This window comes from Monosiga brevicollis, genomic scaffold (assembly GCF_000002865.3).
Source record: "Monosiga brevicollis MX1 MONBRscaffold_17 genomic scaffold, whole genome shotgun sequence".
Lineage (NCBI taxonomy): Eukaryota > Choanoflagellata > Craspedida > Salpingoecidae > Monosiga > Monosiga brevicollis.
Window position 1 is genome coordinate 653,651 of NW_001865054.1, and position 19,568 is coordinate 673,218.

At 53.9% G+C, this 19,568-nt stretch overlaps 2 protein-coding genes across 2 annotated transcripts in view; one reads left to right on the forward strand and one right to left on the reverse strand.

Moving 5' to 3' along the window:
• The window catches only part of MONBRDRAFT_9843 (uncharacterized protein), a gene marked incomplete at both ends in the record, with an annotated part of 2,689 nt that extends 643 nt beyond the window's left edge, over nucleotides 1–2,046 (reverse strand). The window contains 8 exons of the mRNA XM_001747563.1: nucleotides 48–234; nucleotides 548–646; nucleotides 773–810; nucleotides 929–982; nucleotides 1,093–1,221; nucleotides 1,306–1,354; nucleotides 1,459–1,526; nucleotides 1,999–2,046. Coding sequence (XP_001747615.1) covers nucleotides 48–234; nucleotides 548–646; nucleotides 773–810; nucleotides 929–982; nucleotides 1,093–1,221; nucleotides 1,306–1,354; nucleotides 1,459–1,526; nucleotides 1,999–2,046 — 672 coding nt within the window. The remainder of the gene's footprint in view (nucleotides 1–47; nucleotides 235–547; nucleotides 647–772; nucleotides 811–928; nucleotides 983–1,092; nucleotides 1,222–1,305; nucleotides 1,355–1,458; nucleotides 1,527–1,998) is intronic.
• Nucleotides 2,047–3,323: 1,277 nt separating this feature from the next.
• On the forward strand, nucleotides 3,324–18,763 carry MONBRDRAFT_33257 (uncharacterized protein; the record flags this gene model as incomplete). Its single annotated transcript, XM_001747468.1, has 2 exons — nucleotides 3,324–3,408; nucleotides 3,753–18,763. The coding sequence occupies 2 exons, from the start codon at nucleotides 3,324–3,326 to the stop codon at nucleotides 18,761–18,763; spliced, it is 15,096 nt and encodes a 5,031-aa protein (XP_001747520.1).
• Between the last annotated feature and the right edge of the window lie 805 nt (nucleotides 18,764–19,568).

The following is a 19,568-nucleotide window of genomic DNA, read 5'->3' on the forward strand; positions in this document are numbered from 1 at the left end:
CACACACACACACACACACACACACACACACACACACACACACGTACTTGTTGCTTGACCATGTTGGTGCGCAGCTCGTTGAGCTCATGCTCATCCTTGGCGATTTCCTCAGCATCAAACTCAAAGTCACGGACAACAAACTTCTTTTCGCGTGCGTTCTGCTTAAAGTCCTCCACAATCTTGCGGAAGACCGTCACCGTGTACAGTCCATACTCTGCATCCTCAGCCACCAGCCTAACTCAATCGTTAAAAAAAAAAAAAAAGACACATGGTCACAAAATTGCAAGAATTAATCAGCTTTGCTGCGTTGGACACCAGCGCGCAAGGGTGTTTATTGAGCTACTCACACAGACGAGCGAGGCACCACAAAGTCGGGCACCATAGATTCATACTGAGACTCCCACTCCTTGAAAAGGTACCTAAGGATAGGGAGCAAGTCGCAAGCAACATGAGAACGTCAGATAATCGGCGCCATGAACCGCCCATGCCGGGCGATGGCTCTCGGAGACAGGGTGCAAATGACCAGGGCTAGGCCTTGATCACATACTTGGGCACTACGACGAGCAGCGTGACCAAGAACTCCGAGTCCCGAACGACATGCTCGGGCTTGACCACGTTGGCCAGGCTCTTGATCAGCAAGCTTCCACTACAGGCGGGCCATGGCATCATAAGCAAGCCAGACGCAGTGACAGAACCGAGCGTCAGCTATCAAGGCACCCTGGCTAGGCTACTAAAACATAATGGAACAGAGTATACAAGCCGCCCAACACACTTTGATTTGCGCTCAATGGCCTGCAAGTTGCCCTTGATCTGTCCGGGTGGAGATGATAAATGGCAAGCAACGATACAACGACGTGAGCCACATTGCGAGCTGAGCCACTGTTCCTTGTGCCAGAGACTTTGACGCCCGGGCGGTGGGCCTTTTCACCTTGTTAAAGCCCTGGGACTTGGTCTTAAGCTTGACCTCAACATCTTGAGTGTCCTAAAGAAGATGTCAGCCAAACGTGGGTCATATCAGCATCGGCCACCACCACGCAGCACCTTCAGCTTTCTGGTCTCATCGGATTTCACCATGCTGGCGCGGCAGCATACCTGGATGATCTGCTGCGCCAGCTCGCGGGGGAGCTGCTTGACGTTGTAGCGCGCCATGTCCCAGCTAAAATGCTCGGTGGCCTCGGGCAGGGAGCGACCATCGACCTGCATCGTGCGTTCCGCATCCGCCTACACGCCGAGCCGCTAGCATCAGTTGGGTTGCAAGGGCACAAGCAAAGAGGGCGCACCGGGCTCGGGTGCTGGTTGCTTTACCGGGGTAGCGGCCAAATCCTTCAGGATGTTGGCCAGCTTGACCGTCACGCTGTGAGCAGCATCAGAGACGACACAGGAGGCCAGCGTTAGCATGGCACAATGGCGCAATGGCGCTCGTTGCACGTGGCCATGCAGTGGCGAGTTGGGGCGTACCTCATGACAAACTGGTCATGCTTGGCGAGATCATCAGAGAGAGCAATGAGCTCACTGAGCGTGCCGACCTGAGAAGCGTCGACGACCGTGTCACAAGAGTTGTCAGCTTTTGAGGCAGCACGCACGCCGGTCCATCGCTTCTTCCGGAAAAAAGAATCGCTCGACGAACCTTCAGGGCGGTGGGAACATCAAAGCCATGATTCTGAGTCAGAGACCGAGACGCGGTTTTGCTGTCCAGGCTCTAGAGCGAGTAAATACAGCAGTTTGCAGACGAGTGAGAGCACTGTATCGAGAACTGTATCGAGCAATGGCTGAAAGCTATGGGCATGCAGTGCTCTGTGGCGGCTGTCCAAAGATAACCGGCATTTGGGGGTTTTTTTTTGCACTCCTGTCTCTTAGGTGTGCACCATGTTTGTCCCTTTAACCTCTCGAGTCCAGTGCACCGGCTGCAAGGCTGTTGTGACCCCTGCTTCCTCGGCTCGCCTCACATTCAAGATAGCGCGCGAATGGCAGCGACACAGACGAGACCACTGAACAAACCTGGCGGTTGAACGCCTTGGTGGGGACGGAGATCAAGACGTAATCCATCTTGACTGGTTGTGACCGCAGGAAAAGGAGAGGAACGCACGCGACAGCTCCTGACTTCCAAGCTCAATGGCGGCGGCGGCGTGTGTTCCAGCGCCAGGTCAAAGACTTTGGAGAATGTCTCTCTCTCTCTCTCTCTCTTTCTCTCTCTCTCTCGTCTCTCTCTCTCTTTTGTCTTGCTCTGTCTGACTTGTCTTTGCACACACCGTCACACAGTTTCGGAGGAAGGTGTGTGTGTGTGTGTGATAGAGTGTGTGCCTCCAAGTCGGTGCGCTTTGTGCCTTTTGTCTCAGCTCGATCCAGCCGAAGTGGTCAAGCGCGTATTGTTTGGACTGGGTTTTTGCAGGCTCCACTCATTCAAAATGGTGCATGCTGACATTTCTCATCGCTCTCCTTGAGCAGTCGCATCACAGCCGTGCCCGTCACACTCTAGCACACTTTCCTCAAACCAGCTCACTACCAACTGTAAACTCGTCCAGCAACGGATTACCAACTGTCATATCATCTTGTGAAAACAAGCCAACCCTACAAAGAGAGAGAGAGAGAAGTAAAGGCCCATAGTTGTGTTGATAAGCAAAGCAAAGTCAGGCAAAAAGGACCACAAAGACAAAGACAAGAGAAGACAAAGGAAGAGGGTGCTTCACAAAAAACAAGCGGTTTGGTGGTCATTCCCCTCAAGCTCTGCCGTTCAACACGATACATCAGGTGTTCGGGGGAGCTCAAGCACAGGCCGTGGCGCGCATCCTTGGGTGTTGTGGCGTTTGGAAGACTTTGGCGTTGCCTGGTTGCACGCTTGAGCGTGCCCACGCCCCTGACGTGTGCAGGACAAACGATATCGCCCAGAGAAGGCAACGCAAAGCGCCCAGCTTGTGTGTGTCAAGGGCCCAGTCGGGCGGTGGGCCCTTTTCTGACCCTCTCGAGGTGAGTCGACCTGCGCTTGACTTTGGTTTGCATGCACTACTGCTCGTCGATCCACAGGCATCAAGGGTCAGGACCGACTCACTGCCCATGCCATCGCTTGGCGAAATCTGACCCTCTGCGTGTGTCTGTTTTTGTGTGCTCTGCCCAGGCCTCAAGCTCGCCTAGAGCCTCGCCCTTTTGCCCTCGACCTTCGGATGCAACGGTTTGGTGAGTGGCCTCACCGCTAGTTTGGGCATCTGCTTGATGCTGAGTGTGGCAAAGGGCATCAACTAGCTGAACATGTCACACAATCGGTTGCCTTCTGGTCCCTCATTCGTTACTCGCTGTGGATGGTTTGGGAAACTAGCGTGCCTCGCACCATGGCCACCAACTCACGCTTCGGCGTCAGCCTTGGCATGGCGTTGTTGATCTCAGCCCTGCTTCTTCTGACTCTCGGTACCCAAGGTGAGGTATCAGAATTGGCTCGAGGCGTGCTGCCGGCTACTGTTGCATGCGATCAAGCCTGTTGTTGATCATCCTTGAGCAGTGACAGGCTCATTTTTTTTATTTGTGACTTCTTGGGGCACCTTGGTTGATAGGCACAACAGCCACAGGCGCCGAGTGCACGGCTTGTTCTACCGCTTGCGCCGCGGGGCATTTTCTAGACGGATCTTGCACCTCTGATTCAGATTATAACTGTACTTTATGTAGTACTTGTCTCGCTGGAACCTTTGAAGCGCGGGCATGCTCCGTCAATGCTGACACCGTTTGTCAGCCTTGTCGCACGTGTGCCGCTGGCTTGTTTGCAGCAACCGCCTGTACTAGCACAACGGACACCATTTGCCAGGCGTGTACGCCCTGCCCTACCACCCACTATGAGAGCAGTGCGTGCACCAGCTCTAGCGATCGCGTGTGCTCGTTATGTGACTCTTGTGCTGCCAATACCTTCCGCTCGGCACCATGCACACGACAAAGCAATACGCAGTGCACGCCCTGCACCGCTTGCACGACCGGCCAATACATGGCACGCAATTGCACCCCACACGCCGATGCTATGTGTGCCACCTGCGCATCCTGTCCGGCCCACCACTACGAGCATGCTGCCTGCACCGCAAACGCCAACACGGACTGTCGCGCTTGCAGCCGTTGCCCAGCCGGCCAGTATCAAGCCAGCGCCTGTACGGCTGATAGTGACACCGTGTGCACAACGTGTACAGTTTGTGCATCGTATGAGTTTGTCATTTCGCCATGCACGGCGGAACACGACACAATCTGCGGGTTTGGCTCTCCGGATGTGGCTACCTCTCTTCAGATTCAGATTGGCAGCTCTGATCTTTTGGCACTTCAAAGTGCTGGCTTTGCCGCGCAATCGTCTGACCTCTATCTTGCGCCTGATTTGGCTTTGGTGGACAGCTATGGCAACGGGCTTGCAACAGCCTCAGAGTATGTGCGCATTGCGGACATTGGCACAGACACTTTGTCTCCTGAGTTGCAAACCTTCTCTGCAGATCTGAACGCCAACTTTCTACGTTTATCCTTCAGCGAGGCTGTCAATGTTTCTTCTTTCAACACCTCGGCCTTGTCATTGTCCGCCACTGGCCTTGTGCCCGAGCTCAGTCTCCGTGACACAAGTGCCGTTGTTGCTCTGGCACAAAATCAAGTGATGCAGGTCAATCTTTCCGAGACGCAGGTGGATGCCATCAAATCCTCCCTGCTGCTAGGTCGCAATCGCACGACCCTATATTTGCACGTTGCGGCAAATTTGGTTTACGACTTTGCCGGCAACGTTCTGACAACACCTGCTCACTCACTTTTGCCGACCACTTTTCAGCCCGATCTCACCATTCCCGAGCCCGTCCTTGCTGCTTTCAACCTCAGCTTGGGCCACCTCAGCATCACTTTTGATGAAGTGGTGAGCACAACACTGTTGCTTCCCACGGCGCTCTACTGTGATGGTGTTCAGCTGGGCGAGATCACGGCTGCAGCCAGCACCGCCACACTTCCTCGGTCACGCACCATGGACTTTGTTCTTGGCAGCTCGACACTCAATTCCATCAAGGCCAACAACGCATACGTGCCCGATGGTACATTTGTATTGAGGTTTCCCGCCGGTGCTGCAAGCGATCGTGATGGTAACCACATGTTACCCGTCAACGTCACGGCCTCGACAGCCCCTGATGTAGTGTCTCCTACTCTCACGTGGGCAGCAATCAACTTTGACAGCAACCTTCTGCAGGTGGAGTTTGATGAGCCCATCGTTACACGCTATGCCATTCCAAATCGTGTACATATCAACGATGGCCAAGGCACCAGCTTTAACATGTCCGGCGCCAACCTCCTGGTATCGAAAAGCCAGTTGGCTACCCTGTACTTGCCCAACACCCTTATCGAGGCCATGAAGCAGGAAGATGGGTTTGCGACCAATGCCACAGGCTTGCTGCTGGCCCTTGACCCCGGAGCCTTCCTCGACACGTCCAACAACAGCAATAGCGCTGTGGCTGGTTTCCCCTTGGCAAACTATACGGCCGATGCGGTGCAACCAGCACCCGTCACTGCAGTCCTTGACATGAATCTAGGCCAGCTCACCCTCACCTTCAACGAGTCTATCCAGACAAACTCCATCAATGCTTCTGCCGTACAGCTCTATGATCAGATTACGGCAGGACGAGTTGTTCCACTGCATGAAGCAAGCATTCTCGTTGATGCCGTCTTGATCTCAAACCCCGCGGTCGCCTCCACAGCTACTGTGGTGGTGCTGGAATTAAGCAGCACAGAGCTCAACCAGGCCAAGCAGTTTCAGTACAATGCATCTTATCTGGCAGTGCAGGTGGACACGGCCTTTGCTGTTGACGTATTTGGGAATCCGACACTTGCACAAAACTTGCCGTTGACCGGGTTTGTCGCCGACAGTACTAGTCCGACCCTGGAGCAGCTCACTGTGGACCTCAATGCTAGTACAATTACGCTGCAACTGAGCGAAGCAGTCGACGTTGGCTCTTTCAACTTGTCAGCCTTGTTGTTTATGGGCATTAATGACACCACGTTTCGTTTTCCAACCCTGACGCCCGAGAGCTCTGCCACCTCGGCGATTGACACTGTTTTTGTCTTTGCCATTCCCGAGGCTACGGCCACAGCCATCAAGAGCAGTGACGCATTGTTTGTCCAGCAAAACGATACGTGGGCCCTGAATGCTACCTCCTCTTTGGTCGTCGATTACAGCGATAATTCTCTCAGCTTTCTGCCCGCCCCCCTTAGCGTCAGCCTGATCACGGACCAGCGCCAACCATTGCTTGTGGCCTATAGCTTGAATATGACCAATGGCGCCCCGCCCATCAGCATTACACTTACTTTTAACGAGCCAGTCCTACTGGACAGCAGCAACTGGAGTCTAGCAACCTTGGCGTCGGCAGAGGCCGGGAATCCCGCCGCGGAGACCCTGTCCTTGGCAGATACAGTGCTGGTCTCGAGCAGCAAGTATGCCGCAGTGGTGACAGCTACTTTGAGCGAGGCAACATGGGTCCGCTTGACGGACTATGACAACACCATTCTTGTATCTGCGGCCACCTCGTACCTCAATTTGCACGAGGGTTTCGTCCAAGACTCCAGCGGTCAGGCCTCTGCTACAGTGGCGAACCAGCTTCCTGCTTCATATGAGCTGGACTTGATTCATCCAGAGGCTCTGGATGCCCTCCTTGACATGTCGGCGCTAGAACTATCGCTCACCTTCTCCGAGCCCGTCATCTTAGCTTCGCTCAATGCCTCCCGCCTCATTGTGCGTAGTGCAGATGCTAATGTCAGCTTGGCAGGGTCTTCCGTTGTGGCCGGAGGCGCGCTTGCGGCCACCTCATTGACTCTGGAGCTGGCCAGTTTGGCCGCTGAGCAGCTCAAGGCGTCGGGCAACTTTGGCACAGCTGTTGTTGATGCCAGTGTTGTGTTGCTCGCAGGTTCAGTCACTGACGAGGCTGAAAACCCAGCACGAGTCGCCCAACTCCCGCTGACAAGCATTGTTCCCGACACCACACGACCAACTATCGACTCAATCTCACTCAACATGAGTAGCGGTGTGGTACAAATTCGCTTCAGCGAGCCCGTGAATGCCAGCTCAGTGGATCTCGCACGCCTCTTTTTGGAGGCCTCGGCTAATGCTGCTACGTCGTTGCGCCTGCAAGACCCCAGCGCCATCATATCTGTCTTGGACCGCCGCGACCTTGTCATCGCGTTTTCGAACACCCAAGCCAATGAGATTCGAGCGCAGGCGGGTCTAGCTCGCGATCAAGCCTCATCCTACTTTCGCTTTAGCGAAGCCTTTGTGAAGGACATGTCCGGCAACCCGTTGGGCGCTCAAACGCTTGAGGTGACGGTGTATCACCCCGATATTATCCCCCCGTATCTGGTGAGCTTTGAAGTGGACATGTCAGATGAAGCCATTAGCCTGACCTTTTCTGAACCCGTCAATGCCAGCACCTTTGAGCTGGTGACAATGGTAATAGTGAACCGTTATGCCAACGTCAGCACGAACCTTTCGCAAGCCACCGTGACCGCTGCCACAACTTTGGCCTCCTCTGTTACTTTGACCATGAGTGCCGCGCTTGCCGATGATCTGAAGCGCCAGGATCTGTGCTCAGGGACCATCCAGGATTGCTTCCTCAACTTGGATGCTGGCTATGTCACAGGTGCTGATGCCATCGCTGCGCGTGCTGATGCCTTGCAAGCCACCTCCGTCGTAGCCGATGATCAGGGGCCATCGCTAGCCTACCACGGGTTTTCAATTTACAACGCTGACACAGCTCAGCTCACCATGCTGTTTGACGAGAGCATTAGCCTGTCCTCGCTCAACTTTTCTGGATTCTCCTTGCGCAGCGTTTTTGATGAAGCCACACCAGCCATCTCTCTCAGTGGTGCGGTGGCCCTGACAGCTACGGATGGGCCTCAAATTGTGATTCAACTTGCCAACGACACGATCGATGCCCTGCAGCGTGAGGACGCTATTTGTACCATTCGAAGCAATTGCTATCTATACCTGAGCGCAGGCGCCGTGCAAGATCGTGCCGGCAATCCCTCGCTTGCCGTGGATGAGAACGACGCATCTACCTTGGTGCGCACTTTTGTGCGCGATACGACAGCGCCCTACATTGTCAGCTATGCCTTCAACATGTCTAGCGGCGAGCTGTCTTTATCCTATTCTGAAATCGTCGATGGAAGCTTAGTCCTTGCCTCTTTATCTCTACAGGGCCGCCCGGATGCAGTTTCCAGTGAGATTGTGACCCTGGCCGGTGGCGCCGTCTCCGGCCGGAACGAGCGCACCATGACTGTGGACCTCTTGACGAGCGATGTCCGTGCGCTCAAGCTGCGCTTGATTGGCACGAGCGCCGCAACGCTCTTTCTCAACGTGGAAGCAGGTGCAGCACGCGATAAGGCCATTCCACAAAACCCTTCGGCTGCCACGGTAAAGCTGCCAGTCAGCGACTATTATGCAGACACCATTGCACCCTCTCTGGCTTCCTTCTCCGTCAATCTGAACCAGCGTCTCTTGACGTTGGTGTTTGCCGAGCCCGTACTGCTCAACACTTTTAATGCCGAAGGCAACGCCTCGATTGTGTTGCAGAGCATGGCCAACGAGAGCACCGAGTCGGTGTCGCTAACCACAACATTGGACGAGGGTCAGGACAACGTCTCGGCCACAGTGGTTTTGGTCATGACAGCACAGAACGTCTTGAGCATTAAAGCCGAGGCAAACCTTGGAACGTCGACCTCCAACACCTTTTTGAGCATCAACGGTTGGATCTTGACGGATACGTCCGGGAACTTCAATGCACCCATTCCGAACAACGAGGCCATTGCTGCCAGCGAGCTGCTTCAAGACGCAACCCGTGTCGAGCTGGTGTCTTTTGACCTTGACTTTGCACTGCGCACTGTCACTCTACGTTTTTCGGACCCCGTCAGAGCCTCTACTTTCCGGGCACGGGCCGTCAGCTTCGTCTCGGGCGCTGTGGATCCTGCTTCTGTGGCGCTTTCCACAAGCACCTGCAGCAGCCCGGACGGATTTGTGCTCGTCATCGACTTGAGTCCCGCGGACATGGCTGTTTTGTTAGACAAGGACAATTTTGGCGACAACACCAGCAATACGTTTTTAGTCATGTCCGCGACCGCGTTTGACGACGTCAACGGCTTTGACGTCATTGCTGTGACCGAAGACGCGCCCATGCAGGCGTCCAGCGTTGTGCTGGATACAACGGCCCCTACAGTCGTGAGTGTGACTATCGATCTGGGTGCTGGCTCTTTGGCCGTCAATTTCTCTGAGCCCATGCTCCAAGCCCTAAATGCGACTGGGGTCGCCCTCACAACCAACGCATCCATGCCTGCCTTGCTTTCGCAAGAGCTGCAATTGTACCCTGGTTCTTCAAGCGTACAGTGGTCCAGCGACAACACGTCAGTTGTCCTCAGTTTAGCGCAAGCTGATGCAGGGTGGCTGAAGCGGGCCCAGGTGGCATCGGGCACCTTTAATGCAAGCTTCCCTTCTTTGCTGGGACGTGATCGATCTGGCATTGGCAGTGAAGCTTCTATCGTGGTCATCACTTCGGTGGTTTTGGATACTCAAGGGCCCACGGTATTGAGCTATGTGCTGAACATGAATAATGGCTCACTCACGCTTTACTTTGACGAGCCTGTCTTGGTGGCTTCCCTCAACACGTCTTATCTGGCTGCCGCTCCCTCGGGCAGTGCCCTTGATATTTTGAGTCAGGGCGTGGCTTTGCGCCAACATAGTGCCGCAGAGGCGGGGTCCGATGGCTTGACGGTAACGCTGTCTGTCGAAGAACGCGCCAATCTTCTGCTCGCTGGTGTTGGTGCCTCGGCGGCAAACACGTCCTTTGCCACCGAGGCTGGTCTCGTCATGGATCTCTTTGGTAATGCTTTGGCCACGGCGGCAGTGTTGCCCAATCTCACGCTGTTTGCCGATGAAGAAGCACCGCTTCTCGTAACGTTCACTCTCAACATGGACGACCATACTGTGGTGCTGGAGTTTAGCGAGACCTTGGCCGCACCGGTGGAACTCGATCGTCTGACGCTGCATAACCCCGACCGCTCCTTTGAGTTTTCACTTGAAAACCAAACTGCTACCGCTCCCACCGGCGTCACCCTTAGAGTAAATCTCCATGCAAATGCCCAGAATGCCATCAACTTGGCGACAGATTTTGGCGCCACTCTCTCAGCCACCCTCATCTCTGTCGATGCTGGTGCGGTGCAAGACCTCTCCGGAGTGGCAATCAACGTCCTGGCCAATCGCAGTGCCGACTTCATCGTGGCTGATGCTACCGCACCCGCGGTGCTCTCAGTTGTGCTCGACCTCACCGCACATGAACTGATTTACAGCTTTGACGAGATCATCAATGTCAGCTCCGTCGTGGCAACCGCCGTCACAATGACCATCAACAACACGGCGGTGCTTGCGGTGACCGGTGCCGCAGCCACTCCCCCCACACGCGCATCAAGCGTTACCTTTGGCTTGGCTCCTGAGGCCTATCGACAAGTGCTGCTCTCGTTGAACGGAGAAAGTACGATTGCAGCTTCGATCGACATTGAGGTTAACTTTGCGCGAGACGTTTGGGGCAACGGCGTGGTAGCTTCAGAGTCCAACGTGACAATTCAGGCAGACCTCGAACGCCCAACCATCACCAGTGCCTCATTGAACCTTACCACCGAGCTTGTGACCATCATCTTGTCTGAACCGGTGCAAGAGGATCTTGTCAACGTGACAGGCCTCACCCTGTGCAGCGACATCAACTGCAGCGAACAAATTGCTCTCACCCCTTCCATGGTGAGCTCCACCACGGTCGTTGGGGATGCCAGCAACGTCGTGCAAATTGGCATGAGTTCGCTGCTCATTGACAGCATTCAGGCCTCACCCGTCCTTGGCACTACCGTCAATAACACCTTTTTCCGTGCCGAGGCTGCTACGGTGGTGGACTTGGCTGGAAACCCTCTCTCCGCCAATGTTTTGCAAGCCTCCTCCGTCTTTGGAGATACCATCCCGCCAGTGTTCACTTCAATCTCCGTTAACATGACTGCCCTCACCATTTCCGTGAGCTTTGAGGAGTACGTCAACGGCGATGCCCTCAATATGTCGTTGCTGTTGCTTCACAACGGCAGTGACCTGGTGCCCGTGACGGGTGCATCCATTGCGCTTGGCCTGACCAAGACGGCCGTCGTGCAGCTCGACGAGACATTTGCCCATCAGATTCTATCCGAAGCCAACTTGTTGATCAGTTTGGTCACTTCCGTCTTTACCTTGCAAGCTGGCTTTGTGCAAGACGCCTTTGCCAATCCAAACGACGAGCAGGCTGGAGTTCAGGCCGCTGCTTACACCGCTGATTTGCGCCGCCCCTGGCTTGAATATCTGAGTCTGAACTTGGACGCAGGCAGCATGACACTGGTCGTGTCTGAGCCCTTTCATCTGGCTTCAGTCAACATGTCGCGTCTACACCTTGCCGGCATGGACGCATTGACGGCCGCCAGCATTGACGTGTTTAATCTGACGACCGTCACCATCTCTCTCGATGAGCCTACCTTGCATGATCTGAAGAAACTCGAAAACGTCACAACTGGGTCTCCGGCCCTAGCTTTTGAATTTGACGAGGCCTTCTTGACCGACGTTGCAGGCAATGTAATGCTAGCAGACACCCTGTCCCTTAATCAGTTTGTGGCTGATAGCACGGGACCTTTGTTGGAGGTCATGGCTTTGAACATGAATATTGGGCAAATGTCCCTGACTTTTAACGAGCCCGTAAATCCGGTCTCAATCGACCTGGCGCAGCTGACCTTTTTGGGTTTAGCAGGCGTGAGAGAAGAGCTGGATGCCAGCAGCGCCACCATTGTCACAGTCACCAATCCCTTGGAAATCAAGCTGAATCTGACCAGCACACTTCTCAATGAGCTTCGGCTCAAGTATCTTGCGCGAGATGCCACCACCTCACTCCTCAATGTGAAGGCTGGTTTTGTGGATGACACGACGGGCAATCCACTGTCCTCAGACGTCAACATCACGGCATCGGTCTTCGTCGCCGATGCCACGGCACCCACAATTACTAGCTACAGTCTAGATCTGACGGACGATGTCCTTTTACTTACCTTTAGTGAGGTTGTCAACACTACCACATTCAATCGCACGGCCCTGTCCTTGTTGGACACTGACGACAGTCTACTTTCCTTGGCGCTCACCCTCGTGGCGCCCGAGATCGTGCTCAGCCAAGTGATTGAGGCTGACTTAAGTCAAATCTCTGCCAATCGCGTGAAGGAGGCTGTTGGTGCGGCCATAAGCCTCAACACCACGCGCTTGGTTGCCAGCGATGCCTTTGTTCAAGACACTGCTGGCAATCCGGCAGTGGCAATCACAGTGGCATCTGCGCTTGAGGCAGACGTGCTGGTGGATGACAATCGCTCAGCAACCATTCTCAATGTTGAACTCAACTTGAACGCTGGTACGCTGAGCATTAGCTTCTCTGAGTCCATTGACTTGGCATCGAGTGACATCTCCCGAATCAGCGCGGTTGGCAGTGACTCTGCCGTTGTGATTCTTGCTTCGTCATTTCTCAATTTGAGTGCCAGTGTCAACGATCTAATCGTCGTACAGCTGAGCAATGACGACCTGAACGAGCTCAAATCACTGGCAGGCCTGGCCTTTAACGGAGACCAAGCTACCCTTGTGGTGGCCCGGGGCTTGGTGGTGGATTGGAACGGCATCAGCTCAGCTGCATCAAATACGTCGCTGACGGCCTACGTTCCCGATGTATCAGCACCTCGCGTTGTAGCGGCCAGTTTGCTGGTACATCAGCGCGAGCTGGTCTTAGAGATGGATGAGGTCTTGTCGCTCCCAAGCGTGGTCCCAGCCAGTATCCGCATCATGGACGGCGCCACACCCGTCGCCCTGCCCCCTTCCTCCGTTCCTACGGTGGAAAACCAGAGCGTCCTCGTTTTCCCGCTGGATAATGCCACCATTGAAAGCCTCAAGAGTATCGCAAGGCTGGAGGAAACGCCTTATCCGGTTCAGCTGAGCTTGTTAGCTGGTGCTGTTACCGATATGGCAGGCAATGACGTAAGCACGACGCTGAAGGATTTTGAGCTGGTCGTGGCTGATCAAGATCAAGCTGTGGCCACGGGCTTCAACTTCACGCAAAATGCCGGCGGAACCATGTCAATCGTGTTTTCAGAGCCCATCAATGCAACCACAGCCAACGCTAGTCGTGCAATTTTACTCGATGCTCGTGCCCAAACGTTCTCGCTTCGGTTGCGCGAGGCTCAGTATATTGAGGCCGAGGGTTTGTATCAGGTGATGTTCATTGTGAGTTCAGCTGACAGCAACAACATCAAGGCAGCTCCCTTGTGCACTGCAGCAAGCGACTGTTTCTTGAGCTTGGAGGAAGGCTTCATTTTGGACTTGAATGGGGATCCCTCGGCCGCAGTGTCTGCCGCCAACGCCCTTCAAACCCAGGTGTTTCAGGCCGATGAGGATGGACCCGTGCTGCAGCAGTTTGCAAGCCTAAACCTCTCCACCGGTGTTCTTGTGCTCAGCTTCAATGAGCCCGTTGCACCGCAGTCCGTCAACTTCTCGCGCAGCCGCCTTGAAAGTTCCCTCCTGGTCAGCAGTGGCAACGACGTGGTTATTCTTCAAGCCGTGCTGGCATCGAACGAGCCCGTCTTGGAGTTGCGTGCAACCCTAACCACGGCAACACTCAATGCCATCAAAATCACACGCGGCCGTCTTTGTGGCTCTACTGGTACATGCTTTTTACGTTTGGATGCCGGGTTTGTCACAGACACGGCAGGCAACGCGGTTGCGGGCACGAGCACCGACGATTTGGACCGATTCAACCGTCGCACGCAAGATCAGCCATCCACGCTGGCTCTGGATCAGGCCGGACCGGTGTTGCAAAGTTTCTCATTGAACATGGACACTCGCGTGCTGACCTTGATCTTTGATGAGCCCCTGGACGCTTCCACGTTGGCCCCGACGGGCTTGGTCGTCGTGCAAAACAACAATGAAACTGCGGAAGTGCCGCTGAGCGGTTCAGCTAGCACCACAGTGTCAGGATCGTACCTGCGAACGGTTTCCATCACTATATCTACAGCTGATCTGATTAGCATCAAGGCTGATCAGGACTTGGCCACAAGTGCAGCTAACACGCGACTGGCCCTTTTGTCTGGTGTGATTAGCGATTTGAGCGCCAACCCCAACGTTGCTACTGCCACACCATTGAGCCCAACAACCTTTACCCCTGACTCCGTTGCTCCCACAACGTTTACCTTTTCCTCCATCGACCTCAACGAGGGTCTCTTCATTCTCACGTTTGCTGAGCCTGTGGATAATGCCAGTCTGGCCTGTGACCGGGTCTTCCTTGCCAACAGCGCAAGCACCATCGTTTACAACTTAACCCAGTGTTCTTCACAGGAGTCTGGAAGTCAGCGCCTGGTGTTGACGCTGCACCTTTCTGAGGCGGATCTTGAAGCAATTAACCGCCAAAGTGGTCTTGGCACAGCACGCAGCGATAGCTATCTTGGACTTCGAGCCGGGGCTATCGCCGATACCCAAGGCAATGCCATCTTCGCCATAGCACCAATTCAGGCCTCGACTTTTGTGGCTCTGCTGCCGGCAGAGTTGGAAGCTTACACGCTTGACTTGAATCTGGGACAGCTTGTTTTAACCTTTTCCATGGCAATGGATGAAAGCACTCTGGTGCCAGCCCAGATGCAGCTGCAAAATAATCGCAGTGAAGCAGCTGCGTCACTCGTGGTTGTCCTCGGTTCATCCGCCTCAGTGGTTTCCAATGAGGGCACCGTGTTGACCATTGGGCTAACGCAAGCAAACCTGGATATCTTGCGTGCCACAGCAGATGGTCTGCTAGCAGCCCCACTTGGAGCCGCCACCAGCAACACCTATTTGGCCATGACATCAGAAGCCATCAAAGATGTCCGTGCCCAGGCCGTCTTGTCCGTTTTGAGGACAAATGCGCAACAAGCAGCGGCGGTGGTTGTCGATGCTACCATACCCGAGCTGGAAAGCTTCAACATGTCCATGAATGCCGGGACACTCAATCTGGTCTTTTCTGAGCCATTGCTTCCCAACCTTATCAACGTGACAGCATGTCAGCTTGTGGGTTTGGACAATGTTTCGGTAGCGCTGGCTGCCGACGCCGTCGATGTCACTGCATACACCCATCCAATCCTGCAGAATGCGGCGCGGCGCTTTTGGGTGACATTAAGTGCCCCCGTCCTTCGTAGCCTGAAGCTAGCGCTCGGGGTGGCTCGCAATGCCAGCACTGCCAAAATTCAGTGCGCCGCTGAGTTGGGGACGGATGTTCAGCTCGTGCCCTCGGCACCTGTTGCTCTTCTCGAGCCCACCGGCTTTGAAAGTGACTTGACGGCACCTGTAGTTACAAGCGTGGAGTTGGATTTGACGCGAGGTCAGGTTACAGTTGCCTTTGATGAGCCTGTGCGTATAGGAAACGCGACCGGTCTTGCTTTGGCCGCCTCATCAGGAGGAGCTGCCGTGCCGCTGAGTTTTTCAGGAGCTCAAGTCGAGCTCGACACCGTTGCTGTTTTAAATTTGACCACTAGCGCCCTGAATGATTTGAAGGCACGATCAGACTTGGCCACTCGAGCCAACAACTCGTGGTTTCAGCTCCCCGCAGGCCTTGTTGAAGACTTGTTCTTCAACCCTTCACTTGTGGAGGAGCGCATGGCAGACGTGGTCGTCAGCGACAGTCAGGCACCTGAGCCGACACACGTGCATATTAATGGAGACACAGGAACTCTTGCTGTTTATTTTGACGAGCCTGTGATGCCGGGCCTTCAGCAAGATTTGATTCTGGGCATCAATGGAACAAACATCACGCTTGACGCGGGCAGTGCCGTCATCACACAAGACACCCCAACCGTAATTCAGTTTGATATGGCCACTTCAGCGCGCAACACGGCCATGATTGCCTCCAACGGTCAACTTGCCTCTGTGGCGCTCTCTCTGATAGTACCCGCGGACAGCGTGCTCGACACCACAGGCAACGGCAATCAAGCAAAGACTTTGACGGATGCTGCTGTAGTCGTTGTCTCTGAGGATGTAAGCGCTCCATATCCAACAAGCTTTGTACTGGACCTGTTCCGAGGCACCTTGGATCTAGCTTTGAGTGAGCCCATCCGAAGCAGCTCTGTACAACTCTCCCTTTTGGGCCTGACCGACAATACCACTTACGTCATGTTCACGGGCTCCTCAACATATAGCGGCACCACGCAGCACGTCCACGTCGATTTGGCTGCTGTCGATCTGGATGCCATCAAGGCAAACCTGCCTGTTCTCCTTATGGACAACACGACCACGCTATTTATCCAAACGGGAGCTTTTGCTGATCTTGCAGGCAATCTCATCAGCAACACTTCCATCCTTAGCTCTTTTGTGAATCTGGACACAAATGCTCCAAGCCTGGACTCATTCACTCTGGTCATGGACACAGGCGTGCTCACTCTTGTTTTCAATGAGACGGTCAACGCGTCATCTCTTCAAGTTGCTCAATTGGCCCTTCAATCTAGCTTTGCTGCTGGCCCTACACTTCCCATCTCTGCTTCTATCCTTACTAGCGTGCCGGATCGTGAGGTCTCGCTTCAACTGACACCCGAGTACATGAACAAACTCAAGAACGCGGGCATCATTTCCGTCAGTGCGTGTTGGCTCGTGGCTGAGGCTGGGGCTGTACGTGATATGTCAGCTCGCCCCGCACTTCCTCTTTTGAGCGGCTTGACGGCCAAGCAAGCCGCCGCTGTCACACCTGACTCTGTTGGCCCAATCATTATTTCCTTCAATGTCTCGCTGGACACTGGTCTTTTGTATCTTGAATTCAACGAGCCCGTTGACACAAGCACTTTTGATTTGACGGCAGCTTCGCTGAGTGAGGTGCAGAATCGCACTGCTTACTCGGGGGTGAACACCGTGACTGCCATGGTTGGCAGCACGCCTGTCACAGTCTATGAACCGTACGAAAACTTTACACGCTTGGGCTTGACTCGCTCCGCCGTTCAAAGTCGGGCATTTGTTACTGTGCTAATTGACACAGCCACTTTGGATTTGTTTGAGATGCGCAAAGCCACTGACTTTGCCCTCAACACGACGACAGCCTATTTCTTTGCCAATTCGAGCTTTGTTCGTGACCTGAGTGGAAACCTGCTTCAGGCCACGAGTGATCAGGCTGGTGTTGCCCCGTCCGCCGTGGAGGCTGACTCTTCATCACCTTTGGTGACATCTTATACTTTGAACCACACCGCAAACGCAATCAGCCTGATTGTGCTATTTGATGAACCAGTGGCTTCTTTGAACGAATCTCTAATCCGACTGGGCAACAGCACTTATCGCCCCCCTGTGCTGCCAAGTGCGCTTGCGTTGAGCGCTGATGGCCTATCCCTGACCATAAATCTTGATCGCAATGCCACAAACATGCTCAAGGCAGCCCAGCTTCTGCAAGGCCAGGACACAAGTGCGTTAGACTTGTTCGACGTGGCAGATTATCGCGGCAACACCATCGGCAACAACGCCTTGCCGTTTACGCCTTCCGTCTTTGTCAGTGACACCGTTGCACCGAGCTTGCTAGAGGCAGGTTTGAACCTGAATCTGCTGACGCTGCGGCTGACGTTTGACGAACCTTTACGGGCTGGTGTGGTGCCTGCATCAATCTCAATCGGTAACGGCACCTTCAGCATTGACCTGCCCAGCGATACGACTGTGCAGCGCTTTGAAAATGTTGTTCAACTTTCTTTGACCAGTGCAACTGCGTTCACGCTACGATCGCTCGATAACTTTGCCGACTCTGGTGCAACGAGCTTGCTCACCTTTACCAGCTTGCTTGGTGCAGACATGTTTGGTAATCCCGTCACCGCGGTCACTGACTTTGAGCCTGCCTTCCAGAGTGACACCACTGGCCCCAGTTTTACTACAGTGAGCCTGAATCTCACCTCAGGGCTTCTTGTCATTGAGTTTGACGAGCCTCTGCAGAGCTCTGTCAATTTGTCAGCACTTTCTCTCGATAGCTCATATTGGTCGCTGCAAGGGCTGCCCAGCACAGCCTCGGCGCCTGCCTTGAGTGGCGAGGTCATCGACTTCACGTCGGTGCAACTTGAACTGGAAGCGAGTGTTCTCGACCGCCTGAAGGTTCTACAACAATCCCGCATTGAGAATGGTGAACTGCGCTTGAAGGTGACATCTCGATTTGTTCGCGACACTGGAGGCACTTCCAATGACGCTGCACAAACCACCAGCTTTTCGGTGTATGGCGATACCTTGCCTCCGGTGATTGTGAGCTCAGTCCTCGATTTGAATAATTCTCAGCTGGTACTGAATATGAGTGAAGTGACACAAGTCGATTCCCTAGAAGCCAGCAAGATTTCTCTCAAACACCCTTCCACAGGCAGCACGGTACCCCTGAGCTCAGCAACTTGGACCCGTGGATCACAACAGCACATTCTGCAGGGCTCTTTACCTCAGTCTTTGATCAACGAGCTGATGCTTGCTTTTGAGGACCAAGTGCCAAGCATCAATGCGCTCTTGGTGGTGGCGGTTGCTGCTGTTGAAGATTTTGCAGCCAACGACAACGCAGCGACTGAGATTGCTGTGTCAAACGTGGTGGCTGACGAGCGAGCTCCTGTTTTGGAGAGCTTTACGCTGAACATGAATCTTGGCATTCTTGACCTCACTTTCAATGAGATTATGGACCTTGCTTCGCTCCAACGCACGCTGTTTGAGATTGTGAATGCAGCAGGAGAAAGCGATAGCCTTTTTGCGCCATAAATGACTGCGACAGCTTGCGCTGTCTGTTGAGAAAACACGTGATCGTTTTCTTGTTTTGTTTCTTCTTTCTATCAACAGCCTTTTCTGACCCGCAAACCACGGTTGTGACGGACAAAAATAATCGTCTTGCCTTTGGCTATGTGCAATAAGTAAATGCCTGAGCCAATTGACATCTAAATTTTTGTGCCATCTGGATGGAGAATGTAAAGACGGGACGGGGGACAGGCACACAGAGCAGGTACACGAGAGTGTCGTCAATAATTCAAAGGTTTGTTTATGCACAAACAACGCTACGCTGTTTGTACGTTTTGTTCGTTCATAAGCCGCAACAAGCTTGATCAGTTTGATCCGTTGCTGTGCTGTGTTTGAAGAGAAGTGTGTTCAAAGTTACAATTTCGGGAAGGGTGTGAAGCGAAAACAAGCGCCGTCACAGACTCAAAGTGTGAGTTTTGTTCCACAAGACATCCAAGCTCACAGCTTTGCGCGGTCCCTCTTCTTGTTTGAATGGCACAGCAAGGCTGAGATTTTTTTTTTCTTGACCGTCACGACTTTGGGTCGTGCAAAGTGCACTTTCTGACCAGACCCAAGGAGACTTGATCCTTCTTCTGTTGTAGTGGCTCGCGCAAGCTGAAACGCCAACATCTTTCGCAAGCTGGTCTGATTTGCGCCCAACTTGAATCGGACCATTGCATTCGTCAGGCCGTTTTTATTCACGAACGAGCCCACCTTGCGCAGGTCTCGTCCTTCTCTCCCGGGCCACCCTTCCTACAGCTTCTCGACGTGATCATGTTCTGCTGAGACAGCA